Source organism: Taudactylus pleione, unplaced genomic scaffold (assembly GCF_031769625.1).
Source record: "Taudactylus pleione unplaced genomic scaffold, aTauple2 ptg000678l, whole genome shotgun sequence".
Taxonomy (NCBI): domain Eukaryota; kingdom Metazoa; phylum Chordata; class Amphibia; order Anura; family Myobatrachidae; genus Taudactylus; species Taudactylus pleione.
The window spans coordinates 2,235,864-2,255,697 of NW_028285080.1; the positions used below are offsets into that span (position 1 = coordinate 2,235,864).

At 47.5% G+C, this 19,834-nt stretch overlaps 2 protein-coding genes across 5 annotated transcripts in view; one reads left to right on the plus strand and one right to left on the minus strand.

Annotated features, from left to right (window-relative positions):
- The window catches only part of ZNF451 (zinc finger protein 451), a 125,221-nt gene extending 114,473 nt beyond the window's left edge, over nt 1–10,748 (minus strand). For 2 of the 4 annotated variants that reach the window (XM_088455925.1, XM_088455922.1), the window contains exons 1-2: nt 10,443–10,748; nt 3,021–3,107 (exon numbers count right to left, since the gene is read on the minus strand). In XM_088455925.1, the coding sequence (XP_088312051.1) occupies nt 3,021–3,107; nt 10,443–10,499 (144 nt within the window). In that variant the 5' untranslated portion in view covers nt 10,500–10,748. The other 2 variants (XM_088455924.1, XM_088455923.1) reach the window with 2 other exon arrangements.
- Nucleotides 10,749–13,740: 2,992 nt separating this feature from the next.
- On the plus strand, nt 13,741–18,422 carry LOC148478123 (DNA-dependent metalloprotease SPRTN-like). The gene is made up of 5 exons (XM_088455920.1): nt 13,741–13,946; nt 15,057–15,159; nt 15,591–15,716; nt 17,684–17,867; nt 18,331–18,422. The coding sequence occupies exons 1-5, from the start codon at nt 13,741–13,743 to the stop codon at nt 18,420–18,422; spliced, it is 711 nt and encodes a 236-aa protein (XP_088312046.1).
- Nucleotides 18,423–19,834: the final 1,412 nt, after the last annotated feature.

Below are 19,834 nucleotides of genomic sequence, written 5' to 3' on the forward strand. Positions count from 1 at the left end.
GTGAAGAATCGAGCCGGGGGTCTGTGCCGGAAGGAGAGGGCGTATCCGTGGGAAACCACCTCCAGAACCCAAGTGTCTGTCGTAGTGGTCGACCAACACTGGGCGAACTGTAGCAGGCGGCCTCCCACCCTGGGATCCCCCAAAGGGAGGCCCGGACCGTCAGGCCGCAGGCTTGTCATCTGGCTTGGGAGCCGGACGTCTGGTACTCCATGCCTGCTTCCGGGGCTTGGCCGATTTCTTAGGGCCAGCCTGTCGAGGAAACGACTGTGGTTTGGGCCTGCCCTGGGCCCTAGATGACCGAAAGGACGATGGTCCAGAACCAGAAGGAGCAGCGGCCGACGGGAGACAAGCCGATTTGGCTGACGCCAGCGTGGCCACAATCTTATCCAGATCCGGACCGAAGAGAACTTCTCCGGTAAACGGCAACGCCTCCAGACCCTTTTTGGAATCTGCGTCCGCCTTCCAGGATCGCAGCCACAAGGTGCAACGAGCAGCCACCGCTGCTGAAGAAATTCTAGACACCAGAGTACTAATGTCTAGGGCCGCCTCGTTGATATAAGTGGCCGAATCACAGAGATTACCAATCAACTCCGCCTGTTCGGCTGGACAGTCGGAATCAAAAGAAGCCTCTAATGAATTCGCCCAGCGCTCCATCGCTCTGGCAACCCAGCAAATGGCCATAGCCGGCCGTGCTGCCCCCCCCGCAAGGTAATAAACGGACTTCAGGCAGATCTCCACCTTGCGGTCCGTAGCATCCTTAAGGGAGGACATAGATGGCATCGGCAATGTGGCACTACGGACAAGACGGGTCACGTGAGAATCCACCTGTGGAGGGGATTCCCACTTTGCAAAATAATTATCCGCGAATGGATAAGCCACCGCCAGGCGTCTCTGCGGCTGGTATCTTTTGCCAGGCTGTTTCCACGCCTCTTCTAAATGGTCCACCAACTGACCCGAAAGAGGAAAGACTGTGGCATCGCCCTTCACATCTTTGAAAAAGGCATACTTAGATTTAGCCGCTGGGGGAACTTTGTCCTCAATCACCAAGGCTGTGTGGACCGCCCGAATAAGTCCAGGAATATATACTTTGGACTTAGCATCAGCGTCCTTAGTATGGAGAGGTTCCTGATCGTAAGGATCCAGAATCTCCCCATCATCAGACGTCCCCTCGTCATCCTCATAAGGAGCCGACAGAGACGCCACCGGCCGTTTATGCGGCCGCATCACAGACTCCCCTTGCAACACATCCGACAAGTGCTGTACAGAACTCGTCAGGGAGTTAACTCACGCTGGCTCCTGAGAAACCGGGAGCGGGGAAATAGGGAGACTGTGGGGTACCACCAATTGTCGTGGGAAACCCTGCATGGGTGACGACACCACTGATTGCTGGGATAAACCCGTCGGTGTAAACGCGGGCTGCGGAGCTAACTGGCCCACTAAGGCTGTAAGCGCCTGAGCGAAACAAGCCCAGGGCGGCTCCTGTACCGGTGCTGTAACCGTAAGAGGCCGCGCCATGGACAAACACTGCCGGCAAAGGCCCTCCGCGCTACCCTCCCCCTCCGCTAACGGTACTTTACACATAGTACACTGTAGCCGGAGGGGAAAATCACTTTCGGACATGATGGCACCACGTATGTGACCTCTCTCACCAATTATATCTTAAATAGGCGAGAGACCACCCTGCAGCACCGCACCGCAAGGGCTTACCAGAAAGAACAGGGACAGTAATAAAGCTGACAGTTTAGAGAAAAGTTACAGGCAGCAGCGCTAGCACAGTCACATACAATGCAAAGAAAATCAATTCCTGCACTAACAGCGCTGATCACTCAACTACGCAGACACAGGGCCTGGTAGGACACAGCGCTGCATACACAGACCTGACCACAGCGGAGGAGAGGTATGCGGGGGGACCCAGACCACGATGCTTCCTTCCAGGCTTCCAGCAGCGTTCACCATGCGTTCTGGAGAAGATGGCCGCCGAGGAGCAGAGAGGAGGCTGGCCTGGGGGAGGAGCACTGCCACAGGACCAGTCGGCAGCATGCAGAGAGGGCTGTGTGCAGCGGGGGAGGCGCCGGCTGTGAGACAGGGAAGGCGCGCTCCCCTGGCATGCATTTAACCCCTGGGACGCCGCAGCGCTACCGCTCTGCTGCGGTCCGCTGTCCCAGGGGGTAGTGGAAAGCGCAGGTTAGTCGCCTGGCTCCACGCTGCAGCCAGTCCCCAGGGAGCCCCCTGCCTGGGGACTTAGGACCATGTGACCAGCGGGGACCCACCACGGGACCCCGCTGCTTACCTTTGTCCCCCTTGGATCCGGCCATGGTCCGGAACATCTGGGGTCACCGCTAGCTGTGACCCCAGATGCTCACCAGCATCCCCGGATCGGTACCGGCGTTCTGGTACCGGCGGGGGTGTAGGGAAGACAGCATGGACGTCAAGACTGGCTGTCCATGCTGTACATCCAGATGTGCAGCCACAGCTGCACTGAAGAAAGCTTCAGGGGCTCTTCTAGCCCCCACTCCGACAGGTGCACCCGACTCCGGCCGGGCACCAAACTAAACTGAGGTGCCTTGGCTCGGGGGCGGGGTATGGGAGGGGGACCCTAGTGCATCCTGGGAGGCTGAAAAGCTTAACTCTATGGTGCCCAGCGACTGACGTCACACCTATACCCCAAGGTATCCTGTGGATACCCTATGGACCCTGAAGTAGAAATTAATCTTTCTCAAGAGCGCAACACATTCATCAAAGCAACAGGTCACAGAGGAACAAAATCCAGGTAAGGCTTTACCTGGATGCTGTTCCACTGTGACCTGTTACTTTGTGTCCCTGTCCCTGAAGACGGGGGTCTATCCCTGAAACGTTGGAATAAAGGACTTATTTACATTAATTACAAATCTGGCGAGTGCTGCCTGCTTCTAGTATGTGCATACTGGGTGTTCAAATACCCTAGTCGGGTATCGCAGCAAGCTCCATTTGAAAATGTTCAGGAGTGCCAGGCTTACAACAGCTTATATACTGATACTTACACTGATAAACTCAATATCTTCTTCATCACAGTCATCTTCATTCACCTGCATTTCTTTCTCATCAGAAGAATCCTCAGAATCCATTACCTAGCATTCAAATAATATAAAACAAATTAATGTTATTTTTGCTACAAATGGCGAGTTGATACTATAAGGTGCTGTGATTCAAGAAGGTTTGGGAACCACTGCTGTATGGAATAAGAGGGATGTGTTTTCAGTTACCATCTTTGGTTGAGGGACAGCTCAGAAAGTGCTGACTTTGGCCATTTGCTCCCATTTTTAAAATACATTCCCTTTCCACTTTGAAAAAGCAAAGAGTAATTTTGTTACAAAGTACAAACCCATAAAAACAAAACTCTTTATTATTCATTTCATATTGCTGTGAAAATAAGTTATAATCAGAACCTATTTCCGATAATTAATAGATATACCCTTTAGTGCACAAACCAAGGTAAGCCTACACTCAAATAAAAAAAAAAAAAAAAAAAGTGTTCCTGTAGCTGTTCTGTTAGATGTTTTTCTTAATCCATGTGAACAGAATACCCCTACGTATCTGAGGGATACTACGCATCTTTTATTGAAGTTGAAGGAATTGATTGATGTCCCATCAAATTTACTGCTCTCTAGCGCGGATGTTACAAGTTTATATACTTGAATCCCGCACAGTAAGGGCATTAAGGCAGTCGAGCTTCTTATTAGTGATAATCCTATCTATCAAGGCCCACCTGTCCCATTATTTCTCAAATTGCTACAGTTGATTTTGGAGAGAAATTATTTTCTCTATGACAATGTATTCTATCAGCAAAAAGCGGGATGTGCGATGGGGCCCAATGTGGCCCCATCGTACGCTAATGCCTACATGCATATGATAGAACAACAAAGATTACTACATGTTCCTAAAATTTCTCAACATCTTCTACTGTACTGTAGATTTATAGACGACTTGTTGATTTTCTGGACGGGCCCCTACAGGAACTAGAGGCACTCATTAAAGAACATAATGATACTGGCCATGAAGTTCAATTAACTGCCAATATTTCAGATAAAGAGATTAATTTTCTAGATGTCCATATAGAAATGCAAAATGGTACATTAGATACGTCTATTTATATTAAAGACACTGATAGGAATACTATCTTACGTAGAATTAGCTGTTATCCACCAATGCTACAACGTGGACTTCCTTATTCACAATTGCTACGTGTACGTAGAATTACCACCAATCCATTAAAGATGGAGGAGCAGATGCAGGCTATGATTGATAAATTTGAACAGCGAGGATACTGCAGGAAAGAATTATTACAGATCAAAGATAAAGTAATGAGCCTTTCCAGGGATAGTGTATTATCACCAAGAGATAAGAAAGCAGAAACTGCAGCTATTATCCCGTAGGTCAATAAATATACCACCAGGAGCAGAGATACCACTAAGTTGACAAAAGAATTACGGCCCATAGTAAATACAGATAGAGTTACCAGCCCTGTTGAATACAAAACTCTTACCTAGTTACTCTAGGGGTAGAAATCTTAAAGATCATTTAGTCAAATTGGATGTCACCAAATTAAAATCACTTAATAGACCTAAGCATTTCCTCACCCAAAAGAATGGTTACCATCAGTGCTTAGGATGTATTACCTGCAGGTCAGTGATATTGGGTGACACATTTAACCATCCACATACAGGGGCAAAATACTCCATTAAGTACACTGTTACCTGCAGTACTACGTTTGTGGTCTACCTACTGTCTTGCTCATGTGGGTTATCCTACGTGGGCAAGACAGAGAGGCAGTTCGAGGAACGGATGGCTTTACATCGTTGGATGGCTTTACATCGTTCGGTCATTCGGGCAACACACACTAATCAAAGCAGCGATCAACAGGTAGCAAAACACTTTTTGGCAGCTAGACACAATATAGCAGATATGAGAACAAAAATCATTGACCATGTCCCATTCAATTTACGAGGGGGTAATAGAGGTAGACAACTACTGCAAATTGAATCCAGATGTATTTTTCAATTAGGAACGTTGGCCCCGAAGGGACTAAATGAGACATTGGGGTTACATAGTTTTCTATAGGAGTTAGTGTAGTCCATTAAATGTAATGTCTTTTCACATTTCTGACCATCTATTAAACACTGATTTTTCGGTGTGAGTTGTTTTTAATAAGAAATCTTATTTTGTTGATATTTTGGGGGCCATACCTGATCATCCAGATTGAGACTCTATTATTGTGTTTCACTTATAGTATGTCGCTTGTGATCATTGTAGCTATACGCTGATTTTTCCATAGTCATGTGACCATTAAAACTCTGTTTGTGTTTCCAGAGCAACGATTCACATACACTGGTGCGGCACGCTGGATGACGTCACACCCGCGGCAACCCCGGAAGTCTGGGAAGCATCGGAGAGTGCTGAGGGCGGCGCCACACCCGTGAGTGCAATCAGGATCAGGTATGTGAGCTGGGTGGGGTATTTAAGGAGAGTATGTTATGCATTTATTGAATCATTGATAACGGGCATGTGGCCCGAAACGCCGTTGGATTAAAGGCTTTTATTTACACTAAGACGCTGAGTGCCACCAGTTCTTTTACACACATATATATATTTTCCAGCAGACTGAAACACTTGTCAGCAGTATTTTGCAGGAGTGGGACAGGATTATTGCTTCTGAGCAATCCTTACCTGGGAGTATAAATCCATCTACTATATAAAGTGCGTCTACTCCAGTTTATTCTCCGCAAACAGATCTTAGGATCGTTTGATCAGTGTTCACATTTTCCTGACTATTGATAGGACTGATAATACAGTCATTTGATGATGTACCCCTGATGAAGTCCCATGTGGGGACGAAACGCGTTGGGTCTCCATCGTATTTTGACTAGTGTTTGATGTAAGCTCATCAGATTCACTGATTTGATTGAATATTGTTCTTTTTTTATTGAGATTGAAGTGTTTTATTCAAATAATAATAGTGGTCTTTTGGCCTGTTTGGGTGTATTTTTGGTGGAAGGGTATTTTTCAGCAACATTACAAGGAATCATTGCTAACCCTTAAAACAGAATTTATGACCTCTACAAAATAATTTAAAGACCAACAAAGGACTAAATAAATCTACTCTCCGGAAAACGAAAGGGAGATTCATCCTTTGTGTCGACATCTAGGACTGATCATTGAAGTAGCTTCATTGCTGCATTAATTGTTGATTTTCAGTTTGTGTTATTTACACATTTTGTATTTTAATATATTTTATATTTTGGATATTAGAGCGCCCTCTCTCTTCTTTCTTGGTTTCCACTTCCCTCCATATCTGTCTAACAGAGATATTAGGTGAAAGGTGCAGCCATCCACTCTATTAGATTTAAGTGTTGGTTACATATCAGTATCATCAATAGTTTTAGCGCAAATAATAGGGTATCTTTGTGTGTGTGTGTGTATATACACACACACACACACACACACACACACACACACACACACGCGTCTCAAAAATGCTCGTCATTCCGGTGATAAATACTGCAACAGCGCGAGGTGCCTTTCCCTGATCACAATACATACATTTGTGAGGTGGATGCAGGGTCGGATTTACCGCTAGGCAACCTAGGCAGACACCTAGGGCCCGGCGGGTCCAAGGGGCCCGTTACGGGCCCCCCGGACTCCGGCCCTGGAGAGAACCTGCATTTGCAGCTGCTGCTGCTGGCACCGGCCAGCGAGAGGACACATAGCAGCAGCAGCATGTCCAGAGCCCTACCCCTAACAGATGAGGGGAGGAGGCGGAGTTTCAGGACAGGGGCGGCCTATCATTAGGAAGGGTATGCGGGCGGCTGACAACCCGCCCATCCCTATTCAGGAGCACTGCTGTGAGTGCGACGCGACGTCAACAAGTTACATCGCAATTATTCTCACTGGGAGGCGGAGCTCGAGGATCCATGTCTGCGCAAATGTCCCCAGACCCGGCCAGCAGGTAAGTTTGCTGGAGTTAGCGGGGAGGGCAATAATGTGCTGCGCTGTGAGAGGTGAGCTGAGAGCGGTCTGAGCTGTGAGGGGGCTGTGCCGAGAGAGGAAAGGGGTCAGTGAGGGGGGGGGGGGGTCTGTGCTGAGAGGGGTCAGTAATGTGAGGAAATAGAGGGTCTGTGCTGAGAGGGGAGAGAGGTCAGTGATGTACAGTAATAGGGGGTCTGTGCTGAGAGGGGTCAGTGATGTGCAGTAATAGGGGGTCTGTGCTGAGAGGGGAGAGGGGTCAGTGATGTGCAGTAATAGGGGGTCTGTGCTGAGAGGGGAGAGGGGTCAGTGATGTGCAGTAAAAGGGGGTCTGTGCTGAGAGGGGTCAGTGATGTGCAGAAATAGGGGGTCTGTGCTGAGAGGGGAGAGAGGTCAGTGATGTGCAGTAATAGGGGGTCTGTGCTGAGAGGGGAGAGAGGTCAGTGATGTGCAGTAAAAGGGGGTCTGTGCTGAGAGGGGAGAGAGGTCAGTGATGTACAGTAATAGGGGGTCTGTGCTGAGAGGGGAGAGGGGTCAGTGATGTGCAGTAAAAGGGGGTCTGTGCTGAGACGGGTCAGTGATGTGCAGAAATAGAGGGTCTGTGCTGAGAGGGGAGAGATGTCAGTGATGTGCAGTAATAGGGGGTCTGTGCTGAGAGGGGTCAGTGATGTGCAGAAATAGGGGGTCTGTGCTGAGAGGGGAGAGGGGTCAGTGATGTGCAGTAATAGGGGGTCTGTGCTGGGAGGGGTCAGTGATGTGCAGTAATAGGGGGTCTGTGCTGAGAGGGGAGAGAGGTCAGTGATGTGCGGAAATATGGGGTCTGTCGTGAGAGGGGAGAGGGGTCAGTGATGTGCAGTAATAGGGGGTCTGTGCTGAGAGGGGAGAGAGGTCAGTGATGTGCGGAAATATGGGGTCTGTCGTGAGAGGGGAGAGGGGTCAGTGATGTGTAGTAATAGGGGGTCTGTGCTGAGAGGGGAGAGGGGTCAGTGATGTGCAGAAATAGGGGGTCTGTGCTGAGAGGGTAGAGAGGTCAGTGATGTGCGGAAATATGGGGTCTGTCCTGAGAGGGGAGAGGAGTCAGTGATGTGCAGAAATAGGGGGTCTGTGCTGAGAGGGGAGAGGGGTCAGTGATGTGCAGAAATATGGGGTCTGTGCTGTGAGGGGAGAGGGGTCAGTGATGTGCAGAAATAGGGGGTCTGTGCTGAGAGGGAAGAGAGGTCAGCGATGTGCGGAAATAGAGGGTCTTTTGTGAGAGGGGTCAGTGATGTGCAGAAATAGGGAGTCTGTGCTGAGAGGGGAGAGGGGTCAGTGATGTGCAGAAATAGGGGGTCTGTGCTGAGAGGAGAGAGGGGTCAGTGATGTGCAGAAATAGGGGGTCTGTGCTGAGAGGGGTCAGTGATGTGCAGTAATAGGGGGTCTGTGCTGAGAGGGGTCAGTGATGTGCAGTAATAGGGGGTCTGTGCTGAGAGGGGAGAGAGGTCAGTGATGTGCGGAAATAGAGGGTCTGTTGTGAGAGGGGTCAGTGATGTGCAGAAATAGAGGGTCTGTGCTGAGAGGGGAGAGAGGTCTGATGTGCGGAAATAGGGGGTCTGTTGTGAGAGGGGAGAGAGATCAGTGATGTGTGGAAATAGGGGGTCTGTTGTGAGGGGAGAGATCAGTGAAGTGCGGAAATAGGGGGTCTGTTGTGAGAGGTCAGTGATGTGCGGAAATAGAGGGTCTGTTGTAAGAGAGGTCAGTGATGTGCAGAAATAGAGGGTCTGTTGTAAGAGAGGTCAGTGATGTGCGGAAATAGGGGCTCTCTGCTACTGGGGGGGGTCTGTGCTGAGAAGGGTTATGGTTAGGCTGCTGGGGGTGGAAGGTTAGGTTAAGGCTGCGGGGAGGGCTAGGGTTAGGATACTTACCGGCAAGTATCGGTAACCTAACCTTGCTGGGATGCCAGGGTAGGGATTCTGAGCGCCGGCATCCCATACCCAACCCATACATACCTAGCCGAAGTTTCAAGCCCAGAGCGGACCTTTTCTTCAGGTGTTGTAAGGGGGCATGAATCAGAAATTAGAATATAGTGCTATGGATTGTTTGAGGAAGGGGGCCCCAAAACTCATATCTTGCCTAGGGCCCCATGAGGACTAAATCCGGCTCTTGGTGGATGACACTCCAGGCCTCCAACTGAAAATAATCACGTTTACACCAGCAATGATTTTCAGGTTGAAATGTTAGTTTGCTCATGTTTTTTTTTTAGTAACGGACCCATACATTACTAGGGACCCAATTGGGCTGCCTAATATTAAGCAAATTCTGGAAACTGAAAGATTTCACCTGCAATAACCTATGCATTAGTTCCTAGAGCTCTGCTCCAAGCACCAGGTTGCGCTCTAATCAGATCTTTCCGCCTGTGCCGGCCCACTCCATACCTGGTCAGCAGACCTGGCAGTTTAAAGTTATGTCGCTACTAATCAGCAGCATAACAGAAGTTAAGGGCCCCATACATGGTGCGATGTGCACCCAGCAACCCCCACACACGGACTGATCTGGTGCCCCTCCCCCCCATAGAGCTGCATAAGATCATCCATCGATTCTCCAGATCTCTTGTGCATGCAGAAAGTTCTGGAGGAGCGACGAATGACCCTCCCAGGAGTGCGCAGCAGACGATAGCATGCCCACATACGGAACAATATAGCTGCAATATCGTTCCAAACCGTCGGATTGGCTGCTATATCGCTCCTTGTGTGGGGGCCTTAAAAGGATCACTGAATTGTTCCGGTAGATAAGTATCCACCGCCATAACTTGTTGGGTACTTAGAGTCTCATTTATCAACGAGTTTTATAATTCACAAAGGAGTAAAAAAACTCATTGCATATGATAATGGTGCTCCAGCCAATCAGCTCCCAACTGTCATCCGTTTGATAAATGACAGTTGGGAGCGGATTGGCTGGAGCACCATTTATCATACACAGCAAGCATTATCACTCGTCGTGAGTGATAAAACTCGTCAAGTGATAACTCGTTGATAAATGGGGCCCGATAATACATTTCTTTTTTTTCAAGTAGTTTATGAAGGTAAACATAAAAGATTTGCAAGTGATGGATTTCTGTTTTTTACAGTATGGCTGTCTATATACAATTATACATACAGTACATGCCAAGGAGGGGGGAGGTACTGATCAATGAGTACCAACAAATCAGCTCCTGGCATTTTTTCAAACATGGCCTGTACAATGACAGGAGCTGATTGGTTGGTACTTTCTCTCTAAGCGTTGATAAATCTCCCCCAAAGTTTAAATGGGATATAATAAGTCTGGTGCTATTAGGTGATAGTTACAGAGGGCATACAGCCACGGAGGATGATCGTAGCTGTCCCATGTGCGGCACTGGCCCCATCACACCCTATGCAGCCGCGCAATGTGTCACCATTATCTCCGCCGTCCCTACGCAGATCCGTTACCTGCAGTTGGCGCTCCCCGCGGACTGTTGATAGCGAGAAGACTCCCGCCACCACCATACACCGCTGCCGCCTAACGTCACTGCGAAAGCGACCAGACCCGGTATAGGAATTCTGGGAAATGTAGTCCCCTGTCCCTGAGAGCAGCACGCCGGGGCGGGATAGTGACGCTTTTGGCTGCTATGCCGGGGCCGTGAGTGATGCTGTATAGTGTCCTGTACCTGTCCGGTTATACGGGGCCGAGTTTTGAAAAGTCCGTGTATGTACCGCGCATACACCGCACAGGCGCTCTGCTACTACTGTACTCTATAGTGCTACCAGGAAATTGTCACAGCACCGCCCTTTCATTAATATACACCACCTATCTCCCCAATGTTACTGACAGGAGGACACCTAGTGGTTAGTTTTGAGTACAGCAGCTTCATACAGAAGCTGAAATCAGTATCATCCAATACTATTATTATTATTATTGTTATTATTATTATTATTATTGTTCATTATTTTTATTTTATATATGGTGCCAAAAGGGGTCAGAAGCACCTTACATAGTATAGAAACAGTGAAAACTAGGGAAGCCAATCCCTAGATTCTGATCCACGGGATCCTGGGACTTAACCTCAAAAAGTCGGATATTTTAATTGACGCTTCAATCCCTGGATTTTGCGATTACTTACAGCGGGTGCTGTGTCCTTCGCAGTGGCACAGTAACAGCAGTGCTAGCTCATTGTCCTGGCCTGGGCAGCCCTAAGCTCTTCCCGACTACATACGCGGCCCGGGCTGTGACATATGAACAACAATGAGGTGCTATGATGTCATAGGCCACGCAGCCACACACCATCGTTCCAGTCCACACAGAGGGCAGTATTGAATTTGGATGCGAAAAGTTGGAATCGGCAATAAATTGTCGCCGATTACGTCATTTTCGCATGTTTCAATCATCCCCGTCGTCAATTACAAAGACTTTTCGCCGGTGCGAAAAGTCTTTGTAAAAAAACGGGGATAAGTTTTTACCATGTTTTACATGGCGAAAAAATGTGCAGAATTGGGATTTAGGGGTGAAGGCTTAAAAAAAATAGCCTGCACCCCTGGGAGTGTCATCTAAAAATAAACTGTTAAAAAATTGTTTTAAAAAAAATCGGGACACCCCAAAAAATGAACTTTAATTTTGGGGTTAAAAAAAAAAAATAGGGAACAAATTTCTAAGGTGGCTCCCGGAGCTATTCAATTCAGTGCTCTGTGTGGTCGATGCCAGTTATCGCGCCTTAACAAGGGTGTTAAGGCGCGTTAACCGGCATTCTCTGACCAAAGTGCCGGGCGTGCGGCTGTAGCGCCGCGCTAAGCAGAAAAATAGCTGCGCGCCCGGCTCTTGGGTCGGATTTCTCCTCCGCATCCCCAGGGGGGTGGGAGAAGAAATCCTTAGCGCGCCCAACCAGCGTGGTGAATTGAACAGCTGCAAGAGCTCTTTCCCACAGCTATTCAACATCGCGTTGAATTGATTTCCCCCATAAAGTAGCTAAATTAATTCCAGAGGGTCTTCCAAATAAGCGGCAGGTGTTTCTTCATTGCGGCTGGTAGCGGCAGGTGCATTTTTGCAGAATTATTAATAACTACTTTAGGGACTTAAAAATATGCTTGCACCCATTTTCATGTATCCCAAATTCAGTGGGAATAGTTATTTCCCCCCCCCCCAAATAGCAAAGTGCTATTCACCACTTCTTCATAGCCGCATTTATGCACCTGCCGTGGCCATTTTAAAACCCCAACAATATGCAGAAGGCCAAAATGGGGGTACCCATAGTGATTCCCCATGTCAGGACATATTTTGGGGTTTACCAGGATCAAATCCCGAAAATTTTCGCCAGAGACATTTTCGCCGGGTCCCGATTCTGCACCTTTTAAATTGAATACGGGGATAAGTGGGCACGCACACGATACTTTATCCCCGTCCAAACCTCCAATGTGGAGCGAAAAGCACAGACTTTTCACTCCAAATTGAATACCACCCAGAGTGTCTGCACTCTTCTGTACAGAAAGACTCTGCTTGTACTGCAGACTAAGGATGGCCATCGACAATTACGAACCATCGATGGATAACCACCTATGGTTGATAGTTTTGCGATTGATAGCGGAGATCCAATGATTCCATGCCATCGAAGATACAGAGCCAGTCAATGTTTTTACCTGGCGCTGACATGGAAAATCGCTCTGCCCCCTGGTGCTGCCTGTTAAGCCCCACCCTCAAATCTGATTGACCAGCTGCCCAATAGACCAGGGCTGACTGTAAGAGTAGGGCTGACCATTGGAGCGCAAAATTATTCTTACAATTATTAGACACAAGGGCCTGATTCAGATGAATCAGCCCCATGGAGCGCAGAATTCCTGTCTAAGCATGGCCAACAGTGTCAAAAGACACAGTCACTGATTTGGACACGCATATGTCTGGTTGGTACAATGTAATATAAATATTTGTTTGAAAACAAGACTTTACATTAAAAATTTTTCTTTAGCACTCTGAATGTATCAAATCTTCCACAGAGTGAAGTTGTCCATAGCAACCAATCAGCTTCTATCAATTGTTTTATAGAATATACTTGATAAATACTAACTAGAAACTGATTGGTTGCTATGGGAAACATCCCCTCTCTGCAGAAGGTTTGATACATGTCCGCCCCAGTCCTGTGCATCCAGGCAGTGCTGCTGGCTGTGTCTGTGAGGGGGTGGGGCCACACTGTATGCCAGTCTAGCAATCACTGAGATGGGGGCTGGGCCTCAGTGTATGTCAGTCTAGGAGTCACTAAGAGCTCTGGGATGGAGGCGGGACCTCACTGTATGTCAGTTTAGCAGTCACTGAGAGCTCTGGGGTGGGGCAGGGCCTCACTGTATGTCAGTCTAACAGTCACTGAGAGCTCTCAGGTGGGGGTGGGGCCATTATACTGTCTAATATATATACACCGCAGCAGCCCCATAGGTTTTTATTAGATGGAGTTGGTTGGCTACTGAAGCCTACGGACTTCTGTGAGCATTCTTGACAAAGGACAATATTCTGCCTCAAACGTTACTATTATTTTAGCTGATTATGCTTAAACAAACACTAGTGTAAGTTTAAATCTGCTTATGGAATGATGTAATACCTGGAGGGAGAGATGGATGGATGGGTATTAGTAACATCCCAAGCATCATGCATCCGGCCATTGTGACCCGCACAATCATCATAAACCCAGCCATTGCGACACGTGCGCTGTGGCTTATATGCAAAGCACCTGACAGTTACTAAGCCATCAGTTCTAGGCAAAGGAGGAAGATGGAGGCCGATGATGGACTGAATGCGCAGGACTACACTGAGGAGTTTGATGGAGGTTTTAGTGAGTCTTTATCGATAGTGGATGAGGCTTGGGAGTCAATAGATCCCAACCCCGATATCCAGGAACTCTTTACCGAGTTCAATAACGCTTTCTTCGGAGGGAAGTTGGCTGATGTACACGTGGCGTGGAGCTCTAGGCTGAAGCTGTGAGTGTGGATACTGTCAGATCAGTTTATTATAAGATATTCTTATTTATTAACAGTTAACAGTTATTTATATAGTCCCCTATAAATAATGGTTAATAATAACAATAATAATAAGATATAGATCTGTAAGTGGCTGCCTGGTACACATTACACTTATAGGTTAGTGATGGACATCTTTTTACATGTATGTGCGTCCCTCCAACCTACATAATAACTGAGCAGTGGGGGTTTCATGTAAGATAAATGTCACGCGCTATATACTCAGGTTCTATGTGACTTCTGAGTCAGCAGATCTTTCTCCAGCCTATGACCATGAGGATGAGGCATGAAGAGGCACAGCGCAATTCTGCAGAGGTTTTCGGCTGTCAGTGTGTTGCGTTTGTGTTATTAATGAGTCTAGGGGCCCCGGGCCCCATGACAACACTTTTCATATGGCAAAAACAAATTTTGAATTTTCAGGAGAACCAAAACAAGTGCTTCTGCTTTTCCCACCTTTGGGCTGCCATCAGTCACATCCAGTGGCGGATTTTACCACAACTCCCCCCAGTAAAATCCACTACCTCAGTGAGCCAGTTGCAGTGACTGCACTGGCTACTCTGTGACTGGAAGTAGCTTCCAATTGGAAGCGCTATCTGCCAATCACACACAGGACAGGCAGTCCCAGGGGGAGGTGTTTTTACCCCCCCGGGACTGCCAAAGTAGGCTGTGATTAGCAGAGTGTGTGCTTCAAGTGGGAGCCTTTCGGTCAGCCCAACAAGGCTTCTAGGAGCTGCAGCCAATACAGACAGACCCTAGAAGCCATCATTTTGTGAATGTGCTGCTCCTGGCGCCTACCAGCTCCATTGAGCAGGCGTTGGGACCCAGCTGGGCAAAACTACTGCCTTCTCCTCTCCTACAGTACAGTTAATGGGAGCACAGGCAGCAACAGTCCACCTCATTCAAGAGGGTAAGAGTCACTGCTGGTTCCATCTATGTGGGGTGCATATAACTATTATATTTATATGGGCACTAATGTTAGCGTCTTCTTTCAATTGTCATCTCTCACCTCCTAGTTTGTAATTGCATCAGACCATAGATGTTACTCATGTGCGATTTGTGTTTTCTCCCCAGAATGGCCGGATACTGCCGCCAGGGAAAGCAGTTTGGAGGCATCTGCTTCATTAGGTTGAGCAAACCGATCCTGGAGCAGCTGCCTAGGAGGAAGCTAGTAGAGGTACTATATAGGGTGTGTTTTCAGAGGGGATAAATATTTAGGGATCCCATCATTTCATAGAAATTAGGATGTGAAGACCCTCTGACCTCCCCATATGTCCCTCCCCATGTCCCATCCACACCTCTCTCCATGCCCCCCCTCCCCCCTTACCATGCATAGGGGTCAAAGTAATTTACAACATTAAGATTAATGAAGTATTGGAATGAGATAATGGGGAGAAGAGGGGACATTTTTCAGAATATACAAAATTGTATGTAACAAGTGAAAGTTTTCACCAATTATTTAATAGTACATAGTATAGTGCTTGTCTCTTTCGATCTGGTGTAACTCACATCTGGAAACATAAACCTCAATCGTTTTTTAACAAAAAAAGAGTGTGTAAAGTCTGTGTCATTCTTACTATAACAGGCCCATTATTTGATGTATTGCAGAGCTTATTGCACGAGATGATCCATGCCTTCCTGTATGTGTCCCAAATAAGGGACACGTCTCATCATGGACAGCAGTTTGTGAAAGAGATGGAGCGTATAAACAGCCTGACTGGTGCTAATATTACTGTAAGTACATAGTCGGTCATCACGGGTCCATGTATGGGGGAGGAGAAGGGAGGCTATATACCAGCCAGCTATATGTGGTGAGACATTGGCAGGAGCCCTGGTGACCCTTAGGCCTGGAACACACATTACTGTAAGGTTACATATCAGCCAGCTATATGTGGTGAGACATTGGCAGAATTCCTGGTGACCCTTAGGCCTGGCACACACGTTACCATAAGGTTACATACCAGCCAGCTATATGTGGTGAGACATTGGCAGAATTCCTGGTGACCCTTAGGCCTGGCAGACACGTTACTATAAGGTTACATACCAGCCAGCTATATGTGGTGAGACATTGGCAGAATTCCTGGTGACCCTTAGGCCTGGCACACACGTTACCATAAGGCTACATACCCCATTAGGAGTTAATTTGCCCGTTCTTATGTTACACTGCATAATGTTATTCTGTATCATTCTGCGTATCCCTATCATCTGGAAACATAAACCTCAATCGTTTTTTAACAAAAAAAGAGTGTGTAAAGTCTGTGTCATTCTTACTATAACAGGCCCATTATTTGATGTATTGCAGAGCTTATTGCACGAGATGATCCATACCTTCCTGTATGTGTCCCAAATAAGGGACACGTCTCATCATGGACAGCAGTTTGTGAAAGAGATGGAGCGTATAAACAGCCTGACTGGTGCTAATATTACTGTAAGTACATAGTCGGTCATTACGGGTCCATGTATGGGGGAGGAGAAGGGAGGCTATATACCAGCCAGCTATATGTGGTGAGACATTGGCAGGAGCCCTGGTGACCCTTAGGCCTGGAACACACATTACTGTAAGGTTACATATCAGCCAGCTATATGTGGTGAGACATTGGCAGAATTCCTGGTGACCCTTAGGCCTGGCACACACGTTACCATAAGGTTACATACCAGCCAGCTATATGTGGTGAGACATTGGCAGAATTCCTGGTGACCCTTAGGCCTGGCACACACGTTACCATAAGGCTACATACCCCATTAGGAGTTAATTTGCCCGTTCTTATGTTACACTGCATAATGTTATTCTGTATCATTCTGCGTATCCCTATCATCTGGAAACATAAACCTCAATCGTTTTTTAACAAAAAAAGAGTGTGTAAAGTCTGTGTCATTCTTACTATAACAGGCCCATTATTTGATGTATTGCAGAGCTTATTGCACGAGATGATCCATGCCTTCCTGTATGTGTCCCAAATAAGGGACACGTCTCATCATGGACAGCAGTTTGTGAAAGAGATGGAGCGTATAAACAGCCTGACTGGTGCTAATATTACTGTAAGTACATAGTCGGTCATTACGGGTCCATGTATGGGGGAGGAGAAGGGAGGCTATATACCAGCCAGCTATATGTGGTGAGACATTGGCAGGAGCCCTGGTGACCCTTAGGCCTGGAACACACATTACTGTAAGGTTACATATCAGCCAGCTATATGTGGTGAGACATTGGCAGAATTCCTGGTGACCCTTAGGCCTGGCACACACGTTACCATAAGGTTACATACCAGCCAGCTATATGTGGTGAGACATTGGCAGAATTCCTGGTGACCCTTAGGCCTGGCACACACGTTACTATAAGGTTACATACCAGCCAGCTATATGTGGTGAGACATTGGCAGAATTCCTGGTGACCCTTAGGCCTGGCACACACGTTACCATAAGGTTACATACCAGCCAGCTATATGTGGTGAGACATTGGCAGGATTCCTGGTGACCCTTAGGCCTGGCACACACGTTACCATAAGGCTACATACCCCATTAGGAGTTAATTTGCCCGTTCTTATGTTACACTGCATAATGTTATTCTGTATTATTCTGCGTATCCCTATCATATATGTAATTATGTACAGAACAGGAGACTTTAGAGAGTTTTCATGCAATCAGTGAAATGCTGTCGCCATTTGTATCTATAATTTGTTTTATTTCTACTATGTGCTTAGATCTACCATGACTTCTATGCAGAAGAAGAAGCACTGAAGAAACACTGGTGGCAGTGCATGAGATGCCGCCTATACTTAAAGCGGATGAATAACCGGCCGCCATCTACTAGAGCAAGATGGTGGTCAGTGCACGAACAGCTGTGCGGGGGAGAAATCTGCAAAGTGAGGGATCCCCATCGCCAAGGTAAGAAACATAATGACTCTTCTGGGGCTCAGACCACTGAGTTCTCTCTCTGTACTCACCTAAGTGTGACTATGTGCCGCAATATCCTGATACATTGCCTGGGGGAAGGAAATCCAAATAATGCACATAGGCCCCAATCAGGACAGGAGCCACATTGTACAGATCACACCAATGACGTTGGGTGAGTGACGGTTTGGGGGCAGGCGGCATACGCCCATTTGTCACAGCATAACTTCACATTCTAATTTTACACATAGAAAATGCTTGGTGTGTGCAACCCTCACAGTCAGACACCAGTGGCCTGAATACATGATTGTATGTAACATATCCTGTAATATATCACCTTATATGTACTGAGCTATGATAAAGTCCTGTGATGTACCCGATAACTGTCAGTAAACATAGGAAGATCACCTTGCACAATGCACTTGCTATGTCTCTAATTGATACTTGTGTATTATAGGAAGAAGGAGGCCGAGGACCACTGGTGATGCACCTTGTGACGAGGCCTCTCGCACGCCAGCAAAGAGAGCAAGGAAGGGAGATGCCATATAAAACACCAGTGGCCACCCTCATTGTGCCTGTCACGCGTCGGGATCTTAGCCCCCATTATCGGGTCCAGCAGAGACATATCATCACTCTCCGTGTTCCTTATGGTCGTGCTTTGTGCTCCTAAGACCCTGGCTGGCACATCTCCACCTGAGCCTAACAAAACCCATCTGGTAGTACCCGCGACAGCCGAGCATGTTCGCCACCATCTTGGATTAATGTGACTACATCGGCCTACCAGATTCCAGCAGTCATGCTCACTTGACCTGTCTAACCAATAGGCTCTGGGAGCACCCTATTTAACCTCCACTACTGGCATGTTCATTACCAGTACAACAAGCCTCCCTGAGATCAGTATCCTGGCTCCTGGCTGCAGCGGCTCCCAGCTCCTGTCACCTGCAATTACCAGTGTATTCTGTGCCCATTATCTGCAGTTTTCAAGTGCTCTCGACTAGAGCTTCTGCCTACACACCTCTGCATTCAGGTGCACTCTGCAGCTGGCTACCATCAGCATTTACATGTGAGCATACTCACAGTGTGTGTGTCCTGCATGGTACCAATCTCCAGCTGCCTGCTTTGTCAGTATTCTCTGCATCTGCTTCAGTCCACATTCTACCAACAGGGCTGCCCTGCATTTGCACCTATATCAGCTGGCATCCTACCTGCACCTGTGTCAACTGTCTGTTCCTGGGAACACGCAGCATTCCATGTGCCTACACCACCTATAGGCTGCCAACAGTACTGCAGCCACCCTAAGGCCTGCCCTAATCAAAGACTGTATTCACACTGCTTCCGGCACTTTATTCAGTCCACCTATAGACAGTGTGCCAGTCAGGGGCTTGCATTCATGATCAAACTGTGCCCACATCGTGTACTGAGGCGGGCTGCCAATCACCATACACCTGTGGCACCTTTTCTAAAAAGGCGCCAGAATGACCTCTGTTTTCTACAGCATCAGCAGGCTGCACCCGGATCCCTGCAACACTGTGCACAAGATGCGTGCTGAGGAGACACTGACTGTTCGAGGTAGGGGTAGACTGGGAACTGAAAGTGGCCCAGGAAAAACACCATTAGCCTTAGCTCAGGAGTGGGCAATTATTTCAACTGAAGGGCCACATGTATCAGCTACAGTACCTGCCTATTATGCAAAATAAAGTCATAATGTGCTGTCTCCACACAACTAATTTGTGATTGCATGAGTGTTACATTTCTGATACATCTTTACTACAAATACTCCTCACTCAGGGGCTTATTCATTGACCATCTCAGTACAGAGAGTAGTAGTGGGTGATGGGAATTATAGTGTGTGAAGTACAGTGCCAGGGAATGATAGCGGGCGACAGGATTTATAGTGGGTGAGATTCCAGGGGCTGCTAGTGGGTGATGGGAATTATAGCGGGTGACGTGTAGTGCCAGGG